The sequence below is a fragment of the Corythoichthys intestinalis genome, chromosome 1 (assembly GCF_030265065.1).
Source record: "Corythoichthys intestinalis isolate RoL2023-P3 chromosome 1, ASM3026506v1, whole genome shotgun sequence".
NCBI classification, from domain to species: Eukaryota; Metazoa; Chordata; class Actinopteri; order Syngnathiformes; family Syngnathidae; genus Corythoichthys; species Corythoichthys intestinalis.
The window spans coordinates 29,090,858-29,111,614 of NC_080395.1; the positions used below are offsets into that span (position 1 = coordinate 29,090,858).

The 20,757-nt window shown below is 40.7% G+C and overlaps 1 protein-coding gene across 3 annotated transcripts in view; it reads right to left on the reverse strand.

Moving 5' to 3' along the window:
- LOC130924392 (potassium/sodium hyperpolarization-activated cyclic nucleotide-gated channel 1-like) overlaps window positions 1-20,757 on the reverse strand; it is a 270,629-nt gene that overhangs the window by 242,644 nt on the left and 7,228 nt on the right. The window contains exon 1 of one of the 3 annotated variants that reach the window (XM_057850941.1): window positions 17,146-18,363. The exons of the other annotated variants lie outside the window; for them this stretch is intronic. Within the exon in view, the coding sequence (XP_057706924.1) occupies window positions 17,146-17,855 (710 nt within the window). The 5' untranslated portion in view covers window positions 17,856-18,363. Of the gene's footprint in view, window positions 1-17,145; window positions 18,364-20,757 lie in introns of those variants that run through there. 3 annotated transcript variants of the gene reach the window in all.

Genomic DNA, 20,757 nt, shown 5'->3' on the forward strand with positions numbered 1-20,757 from the left:
AAGTGAGATTTACAACTATCAATAATTAGTCATACTCCTTGGTGCACTGCTGAGCTCACTGTCATATTCAGTGTGAGGTGTCACTTCTTAAATATGAATTGAGCAGAATGGGCCGGGGCTCACTGTTAAGTGTCAGCAGCCTCAAAAATTTCAGCTGTAACAGTGTCTCTTTTTTTGCTGTTTGGTTTGCCCTTTCTCAGCCTTCTCTCCCTTTACACCATCAATGAGATGCGTGGCGTTCAAATAAATGCATGGCATACAGCCAGAAATAGAGCGTGTCAACAGAAATTCAGAAGGAAAAATAAAAGGTCCGCAGAGGTCTTGGTCACTTCAATGACACACGCAAGACAGAATCCATCTCTCAACCTCTCACTTAAGATTGCTTTCAAATGTAACACTCATACAGTTAAATATGTCAAAGATATTCCAACACAGACTCATTTTCCAATTGGGTATTGCAAATTAAATTTGGATGACCTTTCAAGGTCACTTCCATCAAATTTGACATCTTTGGGTGGCTTATAAAATATGATCATGGCAAGTGGGAGATAAACTTTTGCATCCAGCACCGCAGCCCTGCTTTCCTTTTGGCATTAACATGAAAAAATTGGTGAATCTTATTCTTCACCCAGCTACCTTCCAAATCATGGGCTAAGAGACTGTTAGTGGGGGCAGTATTGGGTTTATTGTCTTAATTGTAACAATCTTCACATTCGATGACAGCTCGGTTAAAGACAAGTTGTCAGAAATGAGCAGCAAAGAAAAGATTTACATCGGTGTTTAATTTCTAACATGATGGTCGGGCACAGGACAGGTACACCAGTGATCCAGCTGTAAGAATACAATACAAGCAATTTAAGAGTAAATTTTCTTTAATATGCCTCCTTTGAAGGTTAAACCCGCTAGGAAAAGATTTTAAGAGTGTGCAGGAATGAAAGATGCTTAGATTTTTAACCGTTTCAGTTAAGCAGTGTTGCAAATTAATTATAATAATATCTGACTGTAAGATCCGGTCATGGAAGCATAACAGACGTTGCCTCAATCGACCCCAACTAAACTGTTGAGCGAAATTAAAGTGATGGCAGATTCTGCTCAGAGCGCCAACTCAGGATTTGTGGGAATAAAGTAACTGCGGTGTTGAAGGTGTTAAAAGTGGTCTTGGCAGGCGAGTGTGGCTGTGTATCCACCTGGGGAGATTATAAATTGATGTGGCAGCGCGGGAGATGGCAGAGCGGGAAGGACACACAACATTACATTTGTTAGGCAAGTCAAATACATCGAGCATAGCAGCTGGCTTGCCCATTTTCAAAATGTATATGATGTCCAATCAATCAATATAATCTCACCTCCAGATTACCGTCACAAGGTTAAACTCTGTTAATACGGGAAGCAGCATTAAAGGACATCAGGAGGGAGACATGATGTGGGGGGGGGGGGGGGGGGGGGGGGTTTGAATGTCTGACATGCAAAATGGGGAGAAAAAAATTATAATTTTTTAGAGTCAGTCAGGCTTCACACTGCTTTGTTTAAGTGAGGGAGGTCACACGGTAGCATTCAATCATTCCACTACAGTGACAGGCAACCTTCTTCCACCCCGCAGCCAAACACACTCGCCTCCTGCCTGTGTATGGGCTCCCTCCATTAAATAAATTGGGCCGTAATAATCTCTTGGCTCAATATTTGTGGATGAGAACGGACAGCCTATTTTGACTAGCGCACTTTCAGGGCTGGGCCAGAACCCTCTGTAATCCCTGCGTTTAACTATTGCTAAATTAAACGAGGGAGTTATTCAACATAAACTGGGGGGAAAGACAGGAGGGGGGCAGGAACGGTACAATGTGAGTGTGTCATACTTCTGTGCAGATTAGCAATATGAGAGATTGTTCTATTAAGGGCAAAAGCTGACATGATGTAGTTTAGTTCATTCATGCGTCTTAAATCCAAAGGGCTTCATTACAAGTTTTGTTTTCATTAGCCTGGGTTTTTCGTTGTCGCTTTTATTTTTAAGGCTGATTTACGCTTCTGCGTTGCAGTGACAGCAGACCGACGCCGTTAACACAGACACCGATTTGGACCTTACACCGTAGCCTGACGTGCACCTCCAAAAAATCCTGACTACGCGTCACGCCAACATGTCGTGACATGCACATTAAAGGACTATGATTGGTATGATTGGCTGAATGACTACGTAGGGGCTACGCCGTCGCTCCGCCGTCAACGGAACACACAAGCATAAATCAGCACTTAGTGTCCTACAAAAAGGCACTAAAGTAATTCCAAATATTTGTCAGTTTCATGCGTACGATAGGTAAAAATGGGAGTCCGTCCTGGTTGAACAAGTGTAATAAGATTCTTATTTTAGCTTAAAAGACTACTACTACAGTATATCATTTTAATCATTAAATTACATGTACCATATTTTTCGGACTAGAAGTCGCACCTGAGTATAAGTCGCACCAGCCATAAAATGCCCAATGAAGAGGAAAAAAACATATAAATCAAACCGGAGTATAAGTCGCATTTTTGGGGGAAATTAACTTGATAAAATCCAACACATAGAACAGATATGTCATCTTGAAAGGCAATTTATAATAAAAATACAATAGAGAACAACATGCTGTATAAGTGTACAGTATGATAATGTTCCATGATGCATGAACAACAAAATGCGAACGTGGCCGGTATGTTAACGTAACATAGCTATTAAGAGTTATTCCGATAACTATAGCATAAAAACCATGCTAACAAATTTACCAAACCATCAGTGTCACTCCAAAACACCAACATGTGACTATAATAATGTGTTAATAATTTCACACATACATTAAGTTGCTCCTGAGTATAAGTCACACCCCCAGCCAAACTATTAAAAAAAAAAAAAAAAAAAAACTTATAGTCCGAAAAATACGGTACAAAGTATACAGTATGTACTTTAGGTTTTTAACTAAAGATTTTTAATGGCACGCGGTGAACTATTTTGTGCAACTGTATAAGAATGCCATCATCAGTACAAAAAATATGCTCAGTTACTGTTATATACACCGTTTTACATCCATCCATTTTCCATACTGTTTGTTCTCATTACAACCAAATGCGAATTAAGGTTGGCCAACCATGTTATAGATTATATCAATGGTTAAACAATTATGAGCATATTTTCATTATTTTTTAACGCAACCCTTCCAAATTCTTTGTTTAACCCCTAGCAACGCCGTTGACAACGAAAATGCTTTTCATCGACAATCTTCGGAAATTACATCACACAGAGAACTGCGAGGGAAGTCCGCCATAGAACAGTATTGTTGCATTGCTTTTCGGTAAGATGCCACGGCGGTGTGTGGTGATGTATTGTTCTCAATCTAAAGAAAAGTTGTATGAGTGGCCAAAGGATAGCAGGGCACGTAAATGAACATCTTTCGTTCGCACGAAGCGAATTAATTTCACGCCATCATCGAGTAGTGTTCTCTGCTACAAACACTTCGAAGATGCCTGCTTCCTCAACTGGTCTGCTTATGATCAAGGATTCGCATAAAGTAAGAGTGATTTTTGGATAGATGACTTTGTCAAAGCAGAGCTGCCCACTGTTGTGGAATGAACAGTAGAAGGTAGCAACGTTAGCCGAAAGGTAACTCGAGGCAAAACCCCGATCGTGTCGTGGAATGAACAGTAGAAGCTAGCGACGTTAGCCAAACGCTAACTCGTGGCAATCCCAGATCATAGTTGTATTGAGTTCATTTTGCCTACACTTATAAATTCGTCAAAACTTTTCTTTCATCACAGGCAATAGTTGGTGGTTTATTTACCTGACATGTTTCGGCGAACACTATCACCTTCGTCAGAGGGTCCGAAGGCGGAGGTGTTCGCCGAAAGATGTCAGGTAAATAAATGCTAACGTTGCTAGCTTCTACTGTTCATTCCACAACATGATCGGGGATTCGTGAAAACTTTTCTTTTATCCCAGGCAATAGTAGGTGGTTTATTTACCTGATATTCTTTAAATCATAAAAATAATAACTGTCTGTATCTTACCAATCTTGTAATCGATGGTTCTTGTCTCCATTCCATGTCAGGTAGTCTGGGCACATTGTTTGCATCCTGATTAGCGTCTGGCTAATACATGTACAGTCCAACATAAAATTTCAACCTCCTCCTCTTCCTCCAACTCTTGAAAAACTTGGATCTCCATGCTTGAGCTCGATCTATCGCTTATATCGCTGTTTGAATCATTGTTTGAAGGGCTTTGTAGGGCAGCCGTATGGAGCGCTGCTACCGCTGTTCTCGGTGTGACGTATCACTTCCGGGTTCCTCCCCTTTCAGGCTCGAACTTTGGAAACGCGATTATTTTGTCAAATATACAACATATAAATTATTTTTTCATGCTTTATTTGCTGGACAATGTTTAATTACTTTAATTGTGACCCTATTTGGCATTTTATGAAATTACTTGAAATTTGGTCTTTAAGGTTGCGTATTAGCTGCAGCCCATCCCATCTGACTTTGGGTATGAGGTGGATTACATCCTCTTAAAGCACAGAACAGTTTTTTTTTTTTTGCTTTGGTTTATACAAATACTTACTGTAATTATGTCTTACATTGCATTTCAACTTAGTCGTACATTTGGATTATGCCACCACCGTCGGACAAGTATTCCATCAAAAACAGAGGACCCCCTGTACTTTTCTGGTCAGCAGAGTCATGAGGTTCCTCAGTGAAATTTTTGAATATTGATAGGTTTATGAATTATACAGCTGCATCAAGAGGCTTTTACAATCTACCTTTGACCTTTTGTAAGGTGACCGCTGCCCCCACCACAACCACCATCGTAAGAGCCTCACCACCCATCTTCTTGACAGAGCGTGTACCCACATCTCATTTTTCAATACACTCAACAATGCCATGCTCGCTGCCATCCTCGAGACCCAAACAAATCAATAGCAAAACACACTCTCAAATCAGCAATGGTCAACCGCGCTGAAATATACAAGGTTGTCATTCCGTCTGATGTAGACACACATACAAACACTTGCCTGTTGTCTTATGTGTATGTTTCAGATAGCTGATCATGCTCCACAAGGACAATGATAGCGTTGAAGAGAAAAACTTAAGAATGCCACAGAAAAATGTTGTCACTGTTATTATTATGATCTGTAGGAGTAGTAATTCCAATATACAATGCTGAATGACAAAATGTTTCCCTGCTCAGACAATGAGCTCTCCAGATGAAAACCAGCTGATGTTTGTCTCTTTGCTGAGAGAAATATCCGGATGAATCCTATCAATGCAACAGCCCTGTGTGCCGAGCTCCAGACAAACAACGCGGCGTAATATTAGGATGCAGCCCTCTGATCGCCGAGTGCCTTTTAATTATCTGGTGATTCGGAGCCTTGAGGACACATCTGTTGAAAGTCTTTCACATTTTCCCAAGAGAAAGGAAAGTGTTACACATCATAACTTTTTTTCCCTTTTTTCGCATCCAATATTCTATTAAGCCCCCTACCCTCCTACTATGAGAGACGGGGCTTGGTTGTCCTTCACTTTCTGTCAATCAGTAAAATCCCTTTGCAAGTCAGCAAGTGAATCCTTCCATCAGCTCCGCAAAGTCTTCTTTCTCTCAACAGAATTCTATTCAGCCCGCAAATTTACTGAGGAAGGGGTAAATCGATTCTTTTAAACCACTTTGTTTCTGTCTTTTATTTATATAGACAGACAGATTGGAGGGACTACTCCAAAATAAGTAGTGTGCTATTCAAGTAATTAAAAGTCAAATAGACATTACTGATGCCAACGCAACACAGGGGAGTCCAAATTGGGATTTGATTACAACGACGGATGAAGGAAATATACTAAATACTAGGATGCTAGTTTTATTTTAAAATTTGATGATCAGAAAAACACATTAAATAATTTACAAAATGTGTATTGATCTAGAGTGGACACTCATGATATGAGCACAATCCGTTCCACAGCCAAGCATGTCACTTGAATGTGCTCGGATCATGAATGCATTTTGTCCATAAGAAATAATCAAGATCAATAATAAACTCTTTTCATGTTTTATTATTTTTTGCTTTGTTTCAATTCTGACCATTCTTTTCTTTTCTCACTACTGTCTTTGATCACCATTTTCCTGGGGGGGTACATGGTTAATGTTCACTTGTAAGCACAAATGATTGTCATGAACTTCAATCCAGAAGTCTATCACCGGAGACAACAAGGATGAGAAAGAGGGAAGAAGAAGGGGGATTCTGTTGATGCGAGATGCTCATATGCTCTCTACTAGGACGCCAACACAATTGCGGAGACAAAGAGCTTGCATGCCACCTGACGCGGTGCTGAGGCACTTGGACACGTCAAGTGAAAGAAGCTTTGCTGGCGCTATTATAGTGGAAAATTACTCACATAACGAGACTAATTTTCTCTCATGAAGATGCGCGTATTATGAAAAAATCGTAAGGTGAGGTGCTCGTATCATGACGGTCCACTGTACACGCATTATGTAAATACAATGATATATGCGCTCAAATGCAAGTCTGTGTGCGACAAACCTCCCAACACTCAGACACATATGCTGATTACTAATCCAAAAAACACAACAAAGGCACCAAATTGTTGACAGTTATTTTGAGTCTCACCAAAATTCTACAAAATTCATGTTGGATTACAGATGATAACAATGGATCTGGGGTTCATCTGCCTGAACCTTTTACACAGCACAGTAACATACAGAGTGTCCCAAAAAAGATGACATAATTTGCAAACCAATCGTGTTAGCAGTTTCTGTTGTTGTTTCCCAAAATTTAAACAAAAAAAACGTGTTTAATATTTCAAATGTTTCTCTTTCCAAGTAGAGAATCGTCGGTCAAACCAAAGAAAAGACATTTTGAGTCCTGAAATTGGAAAATACTGACCAAATAGCAAACTAATTGGGTAGTGGTGTGAAAATTTCAAAGTGTAGGGCTGCGAATTTGGCAAGAACTTGACTACCGCCCCTGAAATCCACACCATTAAGAATCCAGGCCTTTTTAAATCACTTTTACAGACTTTTTTAGACTAGCCTTTTATCCAGACTAGGGTAGCCTGGTTTTATTGCTTAACCTTTTAATGCCTGCAATATGACGCAATTGTCAGAGAATCACAAAATTTGAAAAATAAGGTCTTAATGAAACCTTTTTTTTTCCAAATTTGTAAAAAAAAGAAAAAAAATTAATATGTGTAATAAGCGCTCTAATATCTATAACCCTTGCTAAACCCTGTTTTTTTTTTTCCTCATGGAACCTGCAGATGTATGAGTTGACTTGCATCTATTATTATTATTTTTTTATTTTTTTTTTTTTTTTGAGAAAAGATATTTCAAAATTCTGAATTAGTCTCAAAATCATGAAATTCTAAGTGTATCAAATGTGATACATTTGACAAGAAAGGTTTAAGTGTTTTAATGCTTTGGAGTTTATGTTTTATTTGCTGGTTTGGCTTTTACCGCGATGCAGTGTTTTTAATTTTCGTTTTTTTTTCTCAATGTCATTGTATAATAATACTTTTCTGCCTTTTATTATGAACTACCGATATATCGTTTTTGTGAAGCACTTTCTGGACCTTTCGGATTTTTGTAAGGGGCTTAAGAATAAATTTGATTTGATTTGATACCATATCTTATTTTTGTTGAACACTTGTGAAATTGGTCACTGAATTTTCATATTTTTTTAAATTCCCTTTTCAGAATTAAATGGAAAAAAAAAAAAAAGTTTGACATACAATATCTAAACTGTTTTCAAGTTTCTGAGATATTTGATTTTAAAAAGATGTCAATTTTTTGGACATCCTTTATTTCTTGTTTTTAATGGGAGGGTTATTGTAAATCTGTTACAATTTTAAGAAATTAAATTCCAAACTACATCTTAGAGCACCATAGGTTCAAGTGTATTGGGAATTTTCAATATTCATGACCAAGGACGTATACAGTAGCATTGATAGGTCTTAGCAGGGCTAATGCGCCACTGTGTAGGAACAGCAATAGCAACTCTAATCAGCAGATATTTTTGGTTCGTGTGGTCTTAAAAGGCTTTCTCATTTAAAAGAATCTTTTTGGGATGCTCAGTGTCACCATGTCACTGACCACATCTCACTTGCAAGATGTTCATTCAAAACGGAAGGCGGCCGCTGGGCTTTGGATATGGAAAATGAGGCTGTAGATTGGATTATGATGCCATTTTTAATCCGTCTTTTTCCGTGGCTGGATACCGCTCCTCCCCGCTTCTTAGTGTTACACAATACTTGACAAGGGAAGATTTCTGCCGAATTCTGGCGCGGTGACGACTACGTGATTCCTTGTGACACTCTAATTTGAGCTTATAGCGCTAAAGCTTTGATGCAGACATGGGAATAAAACTTTTAGTCACGGCGACCCTTCTCTTCCGCGGCCCCATTAAAAAGGTCCCACTCAGATCCCTGTGTAGTTTAATTAGACTCATCTTGTCCCGTGCTCATCCTGATTTTGGAGAATGTAGGTGTCCAAAGTAGCATTTCCCCCTCAGCGCATTAAAACTCAAATACAAGCTGAAAGTCATCTTGACGTGCAGTGTCATTTCTCTGACATGGCACGCTATTGCTCCTCGCGTCTAACTTTGCCATTATTTCTGAAAAAAACTTTTACTTTAATGCTGACGAACGAGTAATGACACAGACTTCCTCCGAGAGGTAGCCCAGTAATGGTCCATTATAGTTTCATTTACTTGTGAAATGGTGCATTAAAAGTGGTTTGCCTCGACTTCTCAGCGGAAAAACATGCGAACATTTTCTACACTCGAACGGACAGTGGCGCATTTTCCCTTTCATGATTGGAAATACCAACTGTGGGTTTAGTTGAACAATGCTATAGACCCCACTCTCATGACGTCACAACCACACCTCCGCGCCATATTGCAGTCAGCTCGTCGTGTTTACGCATTACCGCTACATAAATTCCTCCTATTATGGTGTGTTTTTCTGCTCGTTAACATTAATAATCAAAATGGTGAAGGCGTATGTGGCCGTTGGTTGCAGTAACAGAGAAGAGAGACGGAGAGACTTGAAGTTCTTCCATATTCCGAGAGACCTAGAGAGGAGAGCGAGATGGACTGCTGCAATTAGACGAGAAAACTGGGCCCCAAACGATCACCACAGATTATGTAGTAGTCATTTTATATCTGGTAAGATGCATTTAATATATATTTAGAGTGTTTTGGGCTGACAACCACAATTAAGATCATTGCGAGGCTAATCGCCGACAACATACAGTTTCAAATTCAAGATGCTTATTTCTTCCACCATCATTATTTTTTGAATAATATTTAGCTGGTAACAAGTGAAAGAAGCTGGCCTCATCTACGAATCATCAGTTAAACAGGGGAGTCCAAACTTTTTGCAAAGGGGGCCAGATTTGGTGTGGTAAAAATGTGGGGGGCTACCTTGGCTGATTTACGTAGAACAATATTTTTAAACAAATTTTAGCAAGCCCTTCTGTGTGTCACATTTGCTTTATTTTTTTTTTTTTTTAATTCAAAATTTTAACAATCTCGCCTTTGCGGCGTTCTCTTTCGACACTCGGGCTCTTGCGAAATACTGCTGCTGTGAAATTCAACTAGCTTCAAGTTGCTTTCATTTCTCGCTGCGTATTTTCCCTGAAATGTTGCCGTACATGTCAGCGTGCCTTGTTTGGTAATATCGCGTCACATCGAACTCTTTGAAAACAGCGACTGTCTCTTTGCAAATGAGGCAGACACAGTCGTATTTTATTGAAGATATAGTCCAATATCCACCTATCCTTGAAGCGTCGGCCATCGCAGGTAACTTTTTTTTTTAATTGATTGATTGTCGCCATTTTAGAAAATTGGAAGTAAAGGGTCACATGGGGTAATGTTGCTTAGAGTGCTGCTCTTAAAGTTTTTCAAAGTTTTGTGGGAATAGGCCGAGTTTCTGTGGACAAGATAGTTGTAGATATCAGGGTAGCAGATGTCAGGCAGAGACGGCGAAGACAGCGGGTTGAAAAATATCGATTTAGGCATCAAATATGGATCTGGCGAATGGATCGACCGAAGCTTTTCCACATAACGCCTTTTATGCAACACTTCCAATGAGTTTACAGCGTCTGAAAGAACCGGGGCTTCCATGAATTGCACTATAAATTGCACGATAAATTGAGACCATTGAGAATACGGACATACAATGACTGACAATATGGCGGCACAATACAGCGACACGTCATTGTGTGACGTTGGTGAGTGGGGTCTATATCTCAGTGGTCCCCAACCTTTTGTGTGTGATGTGGGCATTTATTTTTTTTCATGGACCAGTTTTCTGCCAAAATGTCCTAATTCTGCGAAACGTCCCACCAGAGGTGAAAATGACACCCAGAGTACTACCGTGCGCTTTCAGCTTGGTTTGTTTAGATGCAAACAGTAGGAACATATTAAAAATGCCTTAAGAAAATACTTAAACGTAGTAATATCAAATAAGGGTGGTTTAAATACGCTATGTGACTAATGTGCTCAACAGAACAACACTCTGCTTTAAAGCTACCAATAAAAAGCACAAAGTCTAAAAGTTAGAGGGATACGCGTGCAAAAAGTATTTGAGGCAATGAAAAGGTATGAAAAGACTTGAAAACAAAAATAGTAAGTACTCGCCACTTTTAACCAATGCGCGCATGCGTGTGCGAGCACACTGGGCATTGGGTAGATGTCTCGCCGGGTAGGAAGGAAAAGCAGAACACAGGTGTAGGTGGCCAAAAATTACAGTAAATATAAAATAACATGACGGGGCTAAAAACGGACATTAAGTACAGGTAAAATGTAACTCAAAATCGCAGAGTCAAACAATTTTAATGTTTTAAACGGCCTCTCCGAAAAACTTGACGGCAAATATCCTTGGTTGCGGGCATGTTGAGTTTTCTATTCATGAAAGGTTTCTTCGTTTTAGCAATACGGTTCGCCACAAGGTATGATGCTCTCAGTGCATTCACAATTTTTGCCTCGTTTGATAGCTATTAGCGACATATTATGCAGAATGGACTTGGTTGGGGGCTCTTATTGCTCAGCAGGTGGCATTTCCCCCTTAAAAAAGCTGTCCAGACATCCGTTTTTCAGTTATCTTTGCTAGTGTGTGGACTTATTATTTCTGATGCGCCTATGTCATTATAGAGAACAAGCCATCAGTGTCACTCCAAAACACCAACATGTGAAATGATATGATAATGTGTTAATAATTTCACACACACAGTGGGGCAAATAAGTATTTAGTCAACCACTAATTGTGCAAGTTCTCCCACTTGAAAATATTAGAGAGTGCGGTAATTGTCTACATGGGTAAACCTCAACCATGAGAGACAGAATGTGGAGAAAACAAAACAGAAAATCACATTGTTTGATTTTTAAAGAATTTATTTGCAAATCACGGTGGAAAATAAGTATTTGGTCAATACCAAAAGTTCATCTCAATACTTTGTTATGTACCCTTTGTTGGCAATAACAGAGGCCAAACGTTTTCTGTAACTCTTTACAAGCTTTTCACACACTGTTGCTGGTATTTTGGCCCATTCCTCCATGCAGATCTCCTCAACAGCAGTGATGTTTGGGGGCTGTTGTTGGGCAACACGGACTTTCAACTCCCTCCACAGATTTTCTATGGGGTTGAGATCAGGAGACTGGCTAGGCCACTCAAGGACCTTGAAATGCTTCTTACGAAGCCACTCCTTTGTTGCCCTGGCTGTGTTTTTGGGATCATTGTCATGCTGAAAGACCCAGCCACGTCTCATCTTCAAAGCCCTTGCTAATGGAAGGAGATTTTCACTCAAAATCTCTCGATAAATGGCCCCATTCATTCTTTCCTTTACACAGATCAGTCGTCCTGGTCCCTTGGCAGAAAAACAGCCCAAAAGCATGATGTTTCCACCCCCATGCTTCACAGTGGGTATGGTGTTCTTCGGCTGCAATTCTGTATTCTTTCTCCACGAGAACGTGTGTTTCTACCAAAAAGTTCTAATTTGATTTCATCTGACCATAACACTTTCTCCCAGTCCTCTTCTGGATCATCCAAATGCTCTCTAGCGAACCGCAGACGGGCCTGGAGATGTACTTTCTTCAGCAGGGAGACACGTCTGGCAGTGCAGGATTTGAGTCCCTGGCGGCGCATTGTGTTACTAATAGTAGCCTTTGTTACTGTGGTCCCAGCTCTCTGTAGGTCATTCACTAGGTCCCCCCGTGTGGTTCTGGGATTTTTGCTCACCGTTCTTGTTATCATTTTGACGCCACGGAATGAGATCTTGCATGGAGCCCCAGATTGAGGGAGATTATCAGTGGTCTTGTATGTCTTCCATTTTCTAATAATTGTTCCCACAGTTGATTTCTTTATACCAAGCGTTTTACCTATTGCAGATTCAGTCTTCCCAGCCTGGTGCAGGTCTACAATTTTGTCTCTAGTCTCCTTCGACAGCTCTTTGGTCTTGGCCATTGTGGAGTTTGGAGTGTGCTGACTGAGGTTGTGGACAGGTGTCTTTTATATCGATAATGAGTTAAAACAGGTGCCATTAATACAGGTAACGAGTGGAGCCTTGTTAAACCTCGTTAGAAGTTAGACCTCTTTGACAGCCAGAAATCCTGCTTGTTTGTAGGTGACCAAGTACTTATTTTCTACTCTAATTGGGAAATAAATTCTCTAAAAATCAAACAATGTGATTTTCTGGGTTTTTTTCCCCACATTCTTTCTCTCATGGTTGAGGTTTACCCATGTTGACGATTACAGGCCTCACTAATCTTCTCAAGTAGGAGAATTTGCACAATTGGTGGTTGACTAAATACGTATTTGCCGCACTGTAGACAGCTAATCTGAGCAAAAGAACTGGAAGTACCCAGTCCATCATTGCTGAGGTGTGCCGTCCACAGCACAAGGCCAACAGCAGCTAACGTTACTGTTTACATTGACTGACAATGGGCTGCTATAGGAGTGCAAGCATCCCATTAAGGGCGGCCAACCACTAGATATTTGATAAATCACATCATATTGATGTGTCAAGAGGCACAGGCCAGATTGCGGTCGTTGACAAATTATTTCCCTGCGGCGCGGTAGCAAATGCGCCACAGACTGGTAACGGTCCCCAGCCTGGTGGTTAGGGATCCTTGCCATCTGATATTCTCAGGGAAAAACATTCCTAATACATACTATACAAAATATCCCTTATGGTTAGTTCCAACCCACAACCTAAGAACTGTTAGGTTATGCTCTAGACTTGCCCAAGACTAGAGCTCAAAAGATACCAGGAGAAGCCGGCACAGACCATTGCTACAAGTACCTTTCTACTCAAGATTTCGTTTTCAACAGTCATAAAACATCTGAAGAAGACTTCTGCTGTGATGTAGCATTGGGTATTAAACACTGTGTCAATTAGGTACCACTTCTGAGAAAACATAGTAACCAGACCAAATAACTATTTGTTTTTTTTTCCCTTACTGCATGGTATTGGAATTGGTATTACTGTAGGTACCCCAAAAATTAAATCAGATCAAGACTAATAGTAATTACATGTTATGATGTCAGTCCGTCTTTATATTGTTACATGTGTTTACAATACAGTTTTATCCCCTTCCCTTATTAAAGAGTCATCAAAAAATGATTTGGTTTTGGGGTAGTTTGCAGAGATTATCAGCATTTCAGGTAAATGATGTTACAAGTTGGATCATGGGGGAAAAAATTAAATTCCAAGTCAAGGTAACTGTACTCCATGATCAAATGGGAGGCACCTTGTAGAGGTGAGTGAGTGCACATTATTGTAATGTCTGTTTAATCAAATTAAATATTAAATTCCACCAAAACTGTTACCCTTCTTTCTATCCAACTATTTTCTATACCTAAGTTTTTTTCTCATTGGTGTCACGAGTGAGCTAGTGCCTATCCCATCTTATTTTTTAAGCGAAAAACAAAATACATCCTGGACTGGTCGACAGCCAATCAAAGGTCAATGAATTTCCCCCAGATCCCTATCAAGTTAACCTTATTTTTTGTTAGCGAAGACTCTCCGAGTGCAATTTCATATCTACATTTTGCTCACAGAGTCACACATGCATCATCTGCATGCAGTGAGAGCAGTGCCGCAGCCTATTTCTGCATCCCCGCTCAAAAAGACATTTCAAAACCGAGGGCCGGAGCCAAACCTCTGACCTTTCAGTATGAGGACGCTCTCCCCGAGCCCCAAATCAGCCTCTCTGGTGACATTTAACACGGTGAGTAAGAGAGCAAAAGAGGTGGGCCGAGCAAGAGGGTCAAACAGGGAGGAAGGAGCGCAACCAAAATGGCCATCTGTGTAACTTTGATTGGTTCAAACTACAGTGGAACGCTGCTATTCAGTGTCTTCACAAATTTTCATGAATAATTATTCTCTAAAAAAATAATTGTCTGTGATGATAGTTTAAGCGAGGCATAGATTTAGGCTCACCTCAAAATGTACAAAGAACAATAATTCAGTGAAATTTCTATTGCCAATGAATGGTCAACAATGTGTTTTCATCAGGGACTTTACCAATGTTCTCTGTAAAATAGGAAATATGAAAAAATTCTATTTATACAAAGTCCAACCTTAAACTTAGTTTAAATGGCTTTTAGCACTTTTTTAAAACAGTTTTCATGTTTGCAGCACACAAAATGTTGGGTGCTTTTGTTTATTTTGGGAAAAAAAGTGCAGGGAGCTCCCAGTATGTCTCAAAGTTAAATGAAAATTTACAGCATGACCTTCACATACCTTTCCATGATCTTCCTGTCATGCTTTTTCAAGTAAATAGTTTAATTTAAAAAATGGTAAATATTGGTTCCAGTATTGAAAAGGCTGGAATTACGGTATTAATATTTTGGGACCAATTCACCCAACCTACTACTACCTACTTTATGGACACTTTTTCTTCACTGGGGCACAACTGTTCATGGAGAGAACATGGTTTTCCCCCAACTGTTGCAACATAATTTATTTATTATTATTTTATTAATGCAATTATATAATTACCAATAATGGCTCGATGAAGAATTCTCAAAATTCACAGAATCTCATTTCAACCGAAAAAGTTTATCATTTTTTTATGTTTCTATTGTAAAGGGTAAGAAAATATTGGCCCACTTCACATTTCAGTGACCCTTGTGACCGTGCGACAGCTGTCACTCTCCCATTAAACCAAAAGAATGGTTCTAGTTGATTGGAAGCAACCAACCCTGTAGGTAATGGAAGTTGATCTTTATGTCAGTCTTTTGGATAGACTGGAATAGTGACATACCCAGGATGTATCTCGTTTCTTTCCCTAAAAACTGGGCCACGCTCAATCCCCATCGCCCCCCTATGACCCTGCACAAGGATCAGCGATGGCAATAACGGACGACTAGACTTCACACTCTCTCACCTGTCCCACATTTAGTCCAATTGCATTCCATCATTTTTCCACTCACTGAGAAGACAAATCACGCTTAAATCGAAATTAAACCCACCAATGATGTCACCCATCATGGTAAAAATTTGCCTCATTTACTGGGGGAGATGAAAGAGGAATAAGTCTTGCTTCCTATTCCAGACATGTCTGATTTAGCCTTTTTTTTAACACCCAGAAAACGTGCTCTGTAACGTGTATGCACATCTTTCATGGACTGGCTTGTCACAAACACTGATATGTATACAATAGGGATAGTATGATGGGATTCATCATGGCCAATGATGTGCTAATAAGACATGATTTAACGTGAAAAAGAAATTTGCAAGAATCACAATGTAGCTCCAGTGAATAGCTGCACCGGTGAACTAAATCTGACACTGGCTGTAATTAAATATTTCCCTCCTTAATTACAGAGCTACAGGAAATGAGCTTGTAGAAGAGGGGGGTGCATTTTCATTACATTCTATCAAGCTATATGTTGATTTCTTATTCACATTATATTTCTTTTAACCAATGCACAAATCTCCCATAAACGGTACAGATATGTTCAAAAGTATTGGGTTGCATTACAAAAGTGTACCAGGCCTAAAAGGGACTTTCAAAGCGTGTCTCACTAAGCTGTTCAGAGAGCCATGTGGCTATCAATCAAGGTGCGTATGGCCAATAACAAACTTAAGGGCACTAAGGGATCTGTAGAAAAGAAAAAAAAAAAAAAAAAGACTTCTGCTGTTAATCTTACAGTAGGTAATACAATGTGTTTTTACGTTTGAACATGTGTAATTAATATGGATTTTTCAAAATAAAACATAACATGTAGCCCTCATACTCATATCGAATGTGGGATGCGTCACAACTTCTGGGTAAAAATAACCAATGGGTTTCAATTGTTGTTTCTAATAGCACATTTGTGGTTATATTTCCTGCTCGTATTATCTGTAGTTTGTTCCAGAATACCACATGGATTTTGAACAAGCATCCCAAGGTTCCTTATGATAGGGAGACCTTTGCTCATTTTCAATGTTTTTCCCAAACATGAAATGGAGAGAAAATGAACTGAGAGAAGAAATGTTCACTGTACTATAGGCACTGGTGGAAAACCTAGGGTGAGTGGGCCTCTTATGGACTGAAAGCGCTTTTGATCTGAAATGGCGTTTTATCAACAAATATCAAATCTCAGAAAAACTGCTGTAAGTGAAAATACTTTCCATCATTTTTTCTTTAACTGCGCCTATTTAATGGCTGCACCCAGGCTGGATGTGTCACCTGAATTTAGGTGAGAGGCCAAGCCAGGAGTCTACAATCGACACGTTGCCAGCCGGTTGCTTAGCATGCCCCAAAAAATAATTAAAAATTAAATTAAAAAAATAAATAAAAGCATCGACATTCAAGTTTACGTACGGACAACTTCATTTAGATGAGCAAAATCCTCTTTTGGAATAGAGAAGGCCAGAGGAATAAACAAATCATCAAAGCAGAACATGCAAACTCCACACATGCTGCAACCACCAGCATTAAAACCGTTATGCCACATGTCCACAGAGCCATAACTATAAAATGTATTATATGTTGTCTGCATGATAATATGTTTATTTAAATACAATTTAAAAAATTAATACAATTTAAAAAGCCCACTTTCTTTTGTGTGGAAAGAGGCTGATATGATCTAAAGGCCTGAAAAGTGCAAAGTGACACAGTGAATTCTGATTACCTGAAATCACTGTAAGGGTGAATAATCCAAAATCCGGCAGATTTAACCCGCTCCTGTTCTCGCTCCACTGCCTTCTCGCTTCCAAACATCCTCAGGGAGAACTTGTTGACCCCCGGCTGGAGCATGGCCCCGAACTGTCGGTGCATGAACCCGGCCTGGTACAAGCGCTCGTCGTCAGGCAGTATCTGATCAATTCCATCCAACTTTATGAACCCGGACTGGCTGTCCGCTTGGGACTCGCTCTGGGGTGCGCCGTCACCGCCGCCACCGCTGGAAGCGTCACCCCCGCCGGCCCCTTGCGCGCCTTGCTCCGTGACGCTCTCACCGATCGCTTTGGGGGGGCTCTCCTCGCTCGGGGTGACGTCCCCCTCGGTGATGAGACGCCTCTCCTCCGCCGAGTCCGAGTCGTGCACATGGCGGCTGGTGATGGACGAGAGGCTTCCCCGGAACCTCCGGCAGTCTCCGTTGGAGCTGGTCTTCATTGGTCTCCCGATGTCGGTCTCCATGATGAGCGACTCGCCGCTCTTGGTCTCCCCCAAGCCTCTGCAGCTTCCCCCGGAGGTGGGAGACGGCAAGGGCTTCATCCGGATGCTCTTCCTTCGCGTGTCCTTGTCCGCGTCTTCTCCTTCGCCCATGATGGACGGTTTGTGTCCAATGTGCTGGGGCAAACTGTAGAGGCGTTTACGCATGGACGAATGCAACCTGTCCATTATGTCATGGAGCAAAAATGGAACAAATCCCGATATGTTGGGCAAAACGAACAGCCCCGGGTGATGCTTCTGATCTGCTTGTGAGCGATCTCTGAAAGCCTGCAACACATGACACACTCGCCTTCCTGCTTCTGAGGATGGTGATGACTCTTAATAAAACAAACCGCACATTTTTTTGGCTCCTTTTAAATGACGATTCGACTACCTGGCAGCTCGCGTGCGTCCTCCTCACGCACAGCCTGGGCGGTCCGCTCAGCCACCGCGCACATCTTTGCGCCTCTCCGCCTGCATGGCGCGCAAACTGCCTGAAAGTCACCTTTGCCTGACATGTGAGGGACGCGCCGGCGAATGAGGGAGAGGTGGGAAGGCGGGTTGGATGGGTCCGAAGCAGGCTCGCTCTTCTCACAGAGACGTCGTCGAGACTACAATCATGATGGGAAACACGCACGTTCCACAGGGCTCATGCGCTGACATCACCCCCCATTCCATCCGGCGCGGCCGAGGAGAGTTTAGGTGAACGTGTGAATATGCATGATCGGGTTGGGTTGCCATAGGAGCGAGAGGGGCGAAGCTCAGCCCACCTTGTTTAAAGGCGAAATGTGCTTCCCATTCTTAAATCGCGAGTAGGAAGAGGAGGCTACAGGTAGAGGTTCAAACCCTGTGTGGCCTCATGAAAATGGATAACAATATGATTCACGCCGGTGAAAGCAGCAAAAAAAAAAAAAAAAAAAAAAGCGCTGCTGGAGACTTGATTCTCTAATTGAGAGTAATTGCTATAATTGCGAGCAATTATGGAACCATCATTCGCGAGTTAAGCTGATTACAAATAGGTCAAGGTTATATTGGAAACACTGTTTAACATGTTTCTCCCTATACTCCTACTTGTTGTTGGTAAGTTTTACTTCAAGCCAGGGGAGAGTGGGGCTTGCTGTCCCATGCGTAGGTTGTCACGCTTGTTATAACTTGACCACCAGAGGGCGGTGTTTCAGAATATCAGTTTGGAATGATCTTAAAGGGATCCTCGATTTTAAAGACATGTAGGCTCTAATAAACCACAATTGTTCTCGTACTAAAATTTGTTAGAAACACATAAAATGTTAAATCATTGGCAATATTTTGTAATTTTTAGTACATATTTTGACCAATAGTTGGTGCCATGTTCTGCTGGCTCGGAGTAATGAAGTCATTGGAACATTTCCAATTGTGTACTACAATTGTGTATTGCTGCCCAAACTCGCTAAGTAAAATGCCACGATGTGCTGCTTTTGGATGATTTCCAGTCAAATGGAAACAAGGGGAGTGATGTGAGGCTCCACAGATTTCCTTTTGACAAGAAGATGAGAAAGGTTTGGGAAAATGCCTGTAGACTGACAAAATTTCCCAAAGACCCAATGCTTTGTTTTTCTCCTACCGCGTTTGAGGCTTTTAGTCGACAACAACTTATGAAAGAGTTCATCGGAGGGGCTGGTTATAAGCGGAGACTAAAATCAAATGCTGTACCAACTATTTTCCCCTCACAAGAAGCCTCAACCCGCTCGGATAGCGAGTGAAATGCATGCAATAAAACGCTAAAGACAAGAAAATGCTGGCCGCTCTTTTAAGCAGGCAAGCCGCTCCTGTCGCTACAGCGGTAGGCGAACCTTCAGGCGTACCGCTAGTCACAGAGGAAGCTAATACTGGCGTACTGCAAGCAACACGTCACTTCCGCTCATTAATATTCATGACGTTAGCTACTGTTGCTAAAGGACGACGCGCCACCGTTTGTCCCTAATAGGAAATGAACGGAAATCGTGTACGAAGCGGATGACATAATTATATTGGAATAAGTTTGATCACGTAATAGCTCACCTTGACGATCTGCTAACAAAAACCGGAGTTGTCAGCAGCATACGCTCTCTCGCTCCGTTGTCATTGAGACGCACTTGCTGCAAGTACCCACCAGTTTTGCCCAACTCTTATGTTATCAGGCATTTCCCCCTCTGCATCTTGCCTTTGTTGCTCGTCTTGTGAACGACCGACAGTGCAGTCATTCTCTTCACTTTTCGCTCTGTTTCAAATTGGAAGGGCAGAACCGACAACATGTTGGGGTAGCTAACGAGTGACACGCTGGAAGTCGGCAGCGGGCCCGGTGATGTCACCGCACTGCGATGTCAACAGGAATGGCGACCTATCATTTAAAATAATTTTACAAATTTTATTAAAACACAAACATTAAGAGGGGTTTTAACCCTTTAAGGTCTGGGCCTATTTTGTCTGATTTTGCATGCCTTTGAAGTTGCCTTTATATTTCAAAGAAAGAATTGTTTACGATGGCCTGGTCCCTTTTTTTGTGACACCTTGAACTTCATGTCCAAACTGTTGTTTCCTTCACTAACCAATTATAAATCTTCATTTTGGGCCCAAAAAGACCAAAAATTCCAAAATCGTTTTGTCCAAATTTTTAATATTGATGTCCAATTGACAACCAAACATGCGTAACGAACCGTTTTGAAACTTTGTAATATTTATTCAACATGTTAGGATGAACATTCAACCAAAAAAATTTAGAATAAATAGTCTTATATTTGACAATTCAACATAAACAACAGTTATAGCCATAGGCGTTTTTTGCCTTTATACATGCTCTAGTCAAAACAGGTTATATACAGCAGACCAAACAGTGAAGAACAGTGAAAAAATATATACCATCTAACACAAAAAGTGTTTAGAGGCCATCTCTTTATGAGTTTAGGTATTGCGGCCCATCACCTGATGAAAACTATGTACACACAATCAAGCTTCTTGAACACACATTTATACACACAAATTGAGAAGACTGATTGTGGGAAAAATATATATATATATATATATATAACATTGGGAAAAAAAGTATTTTCAAAAATATTTACAATAAACAAGTTAA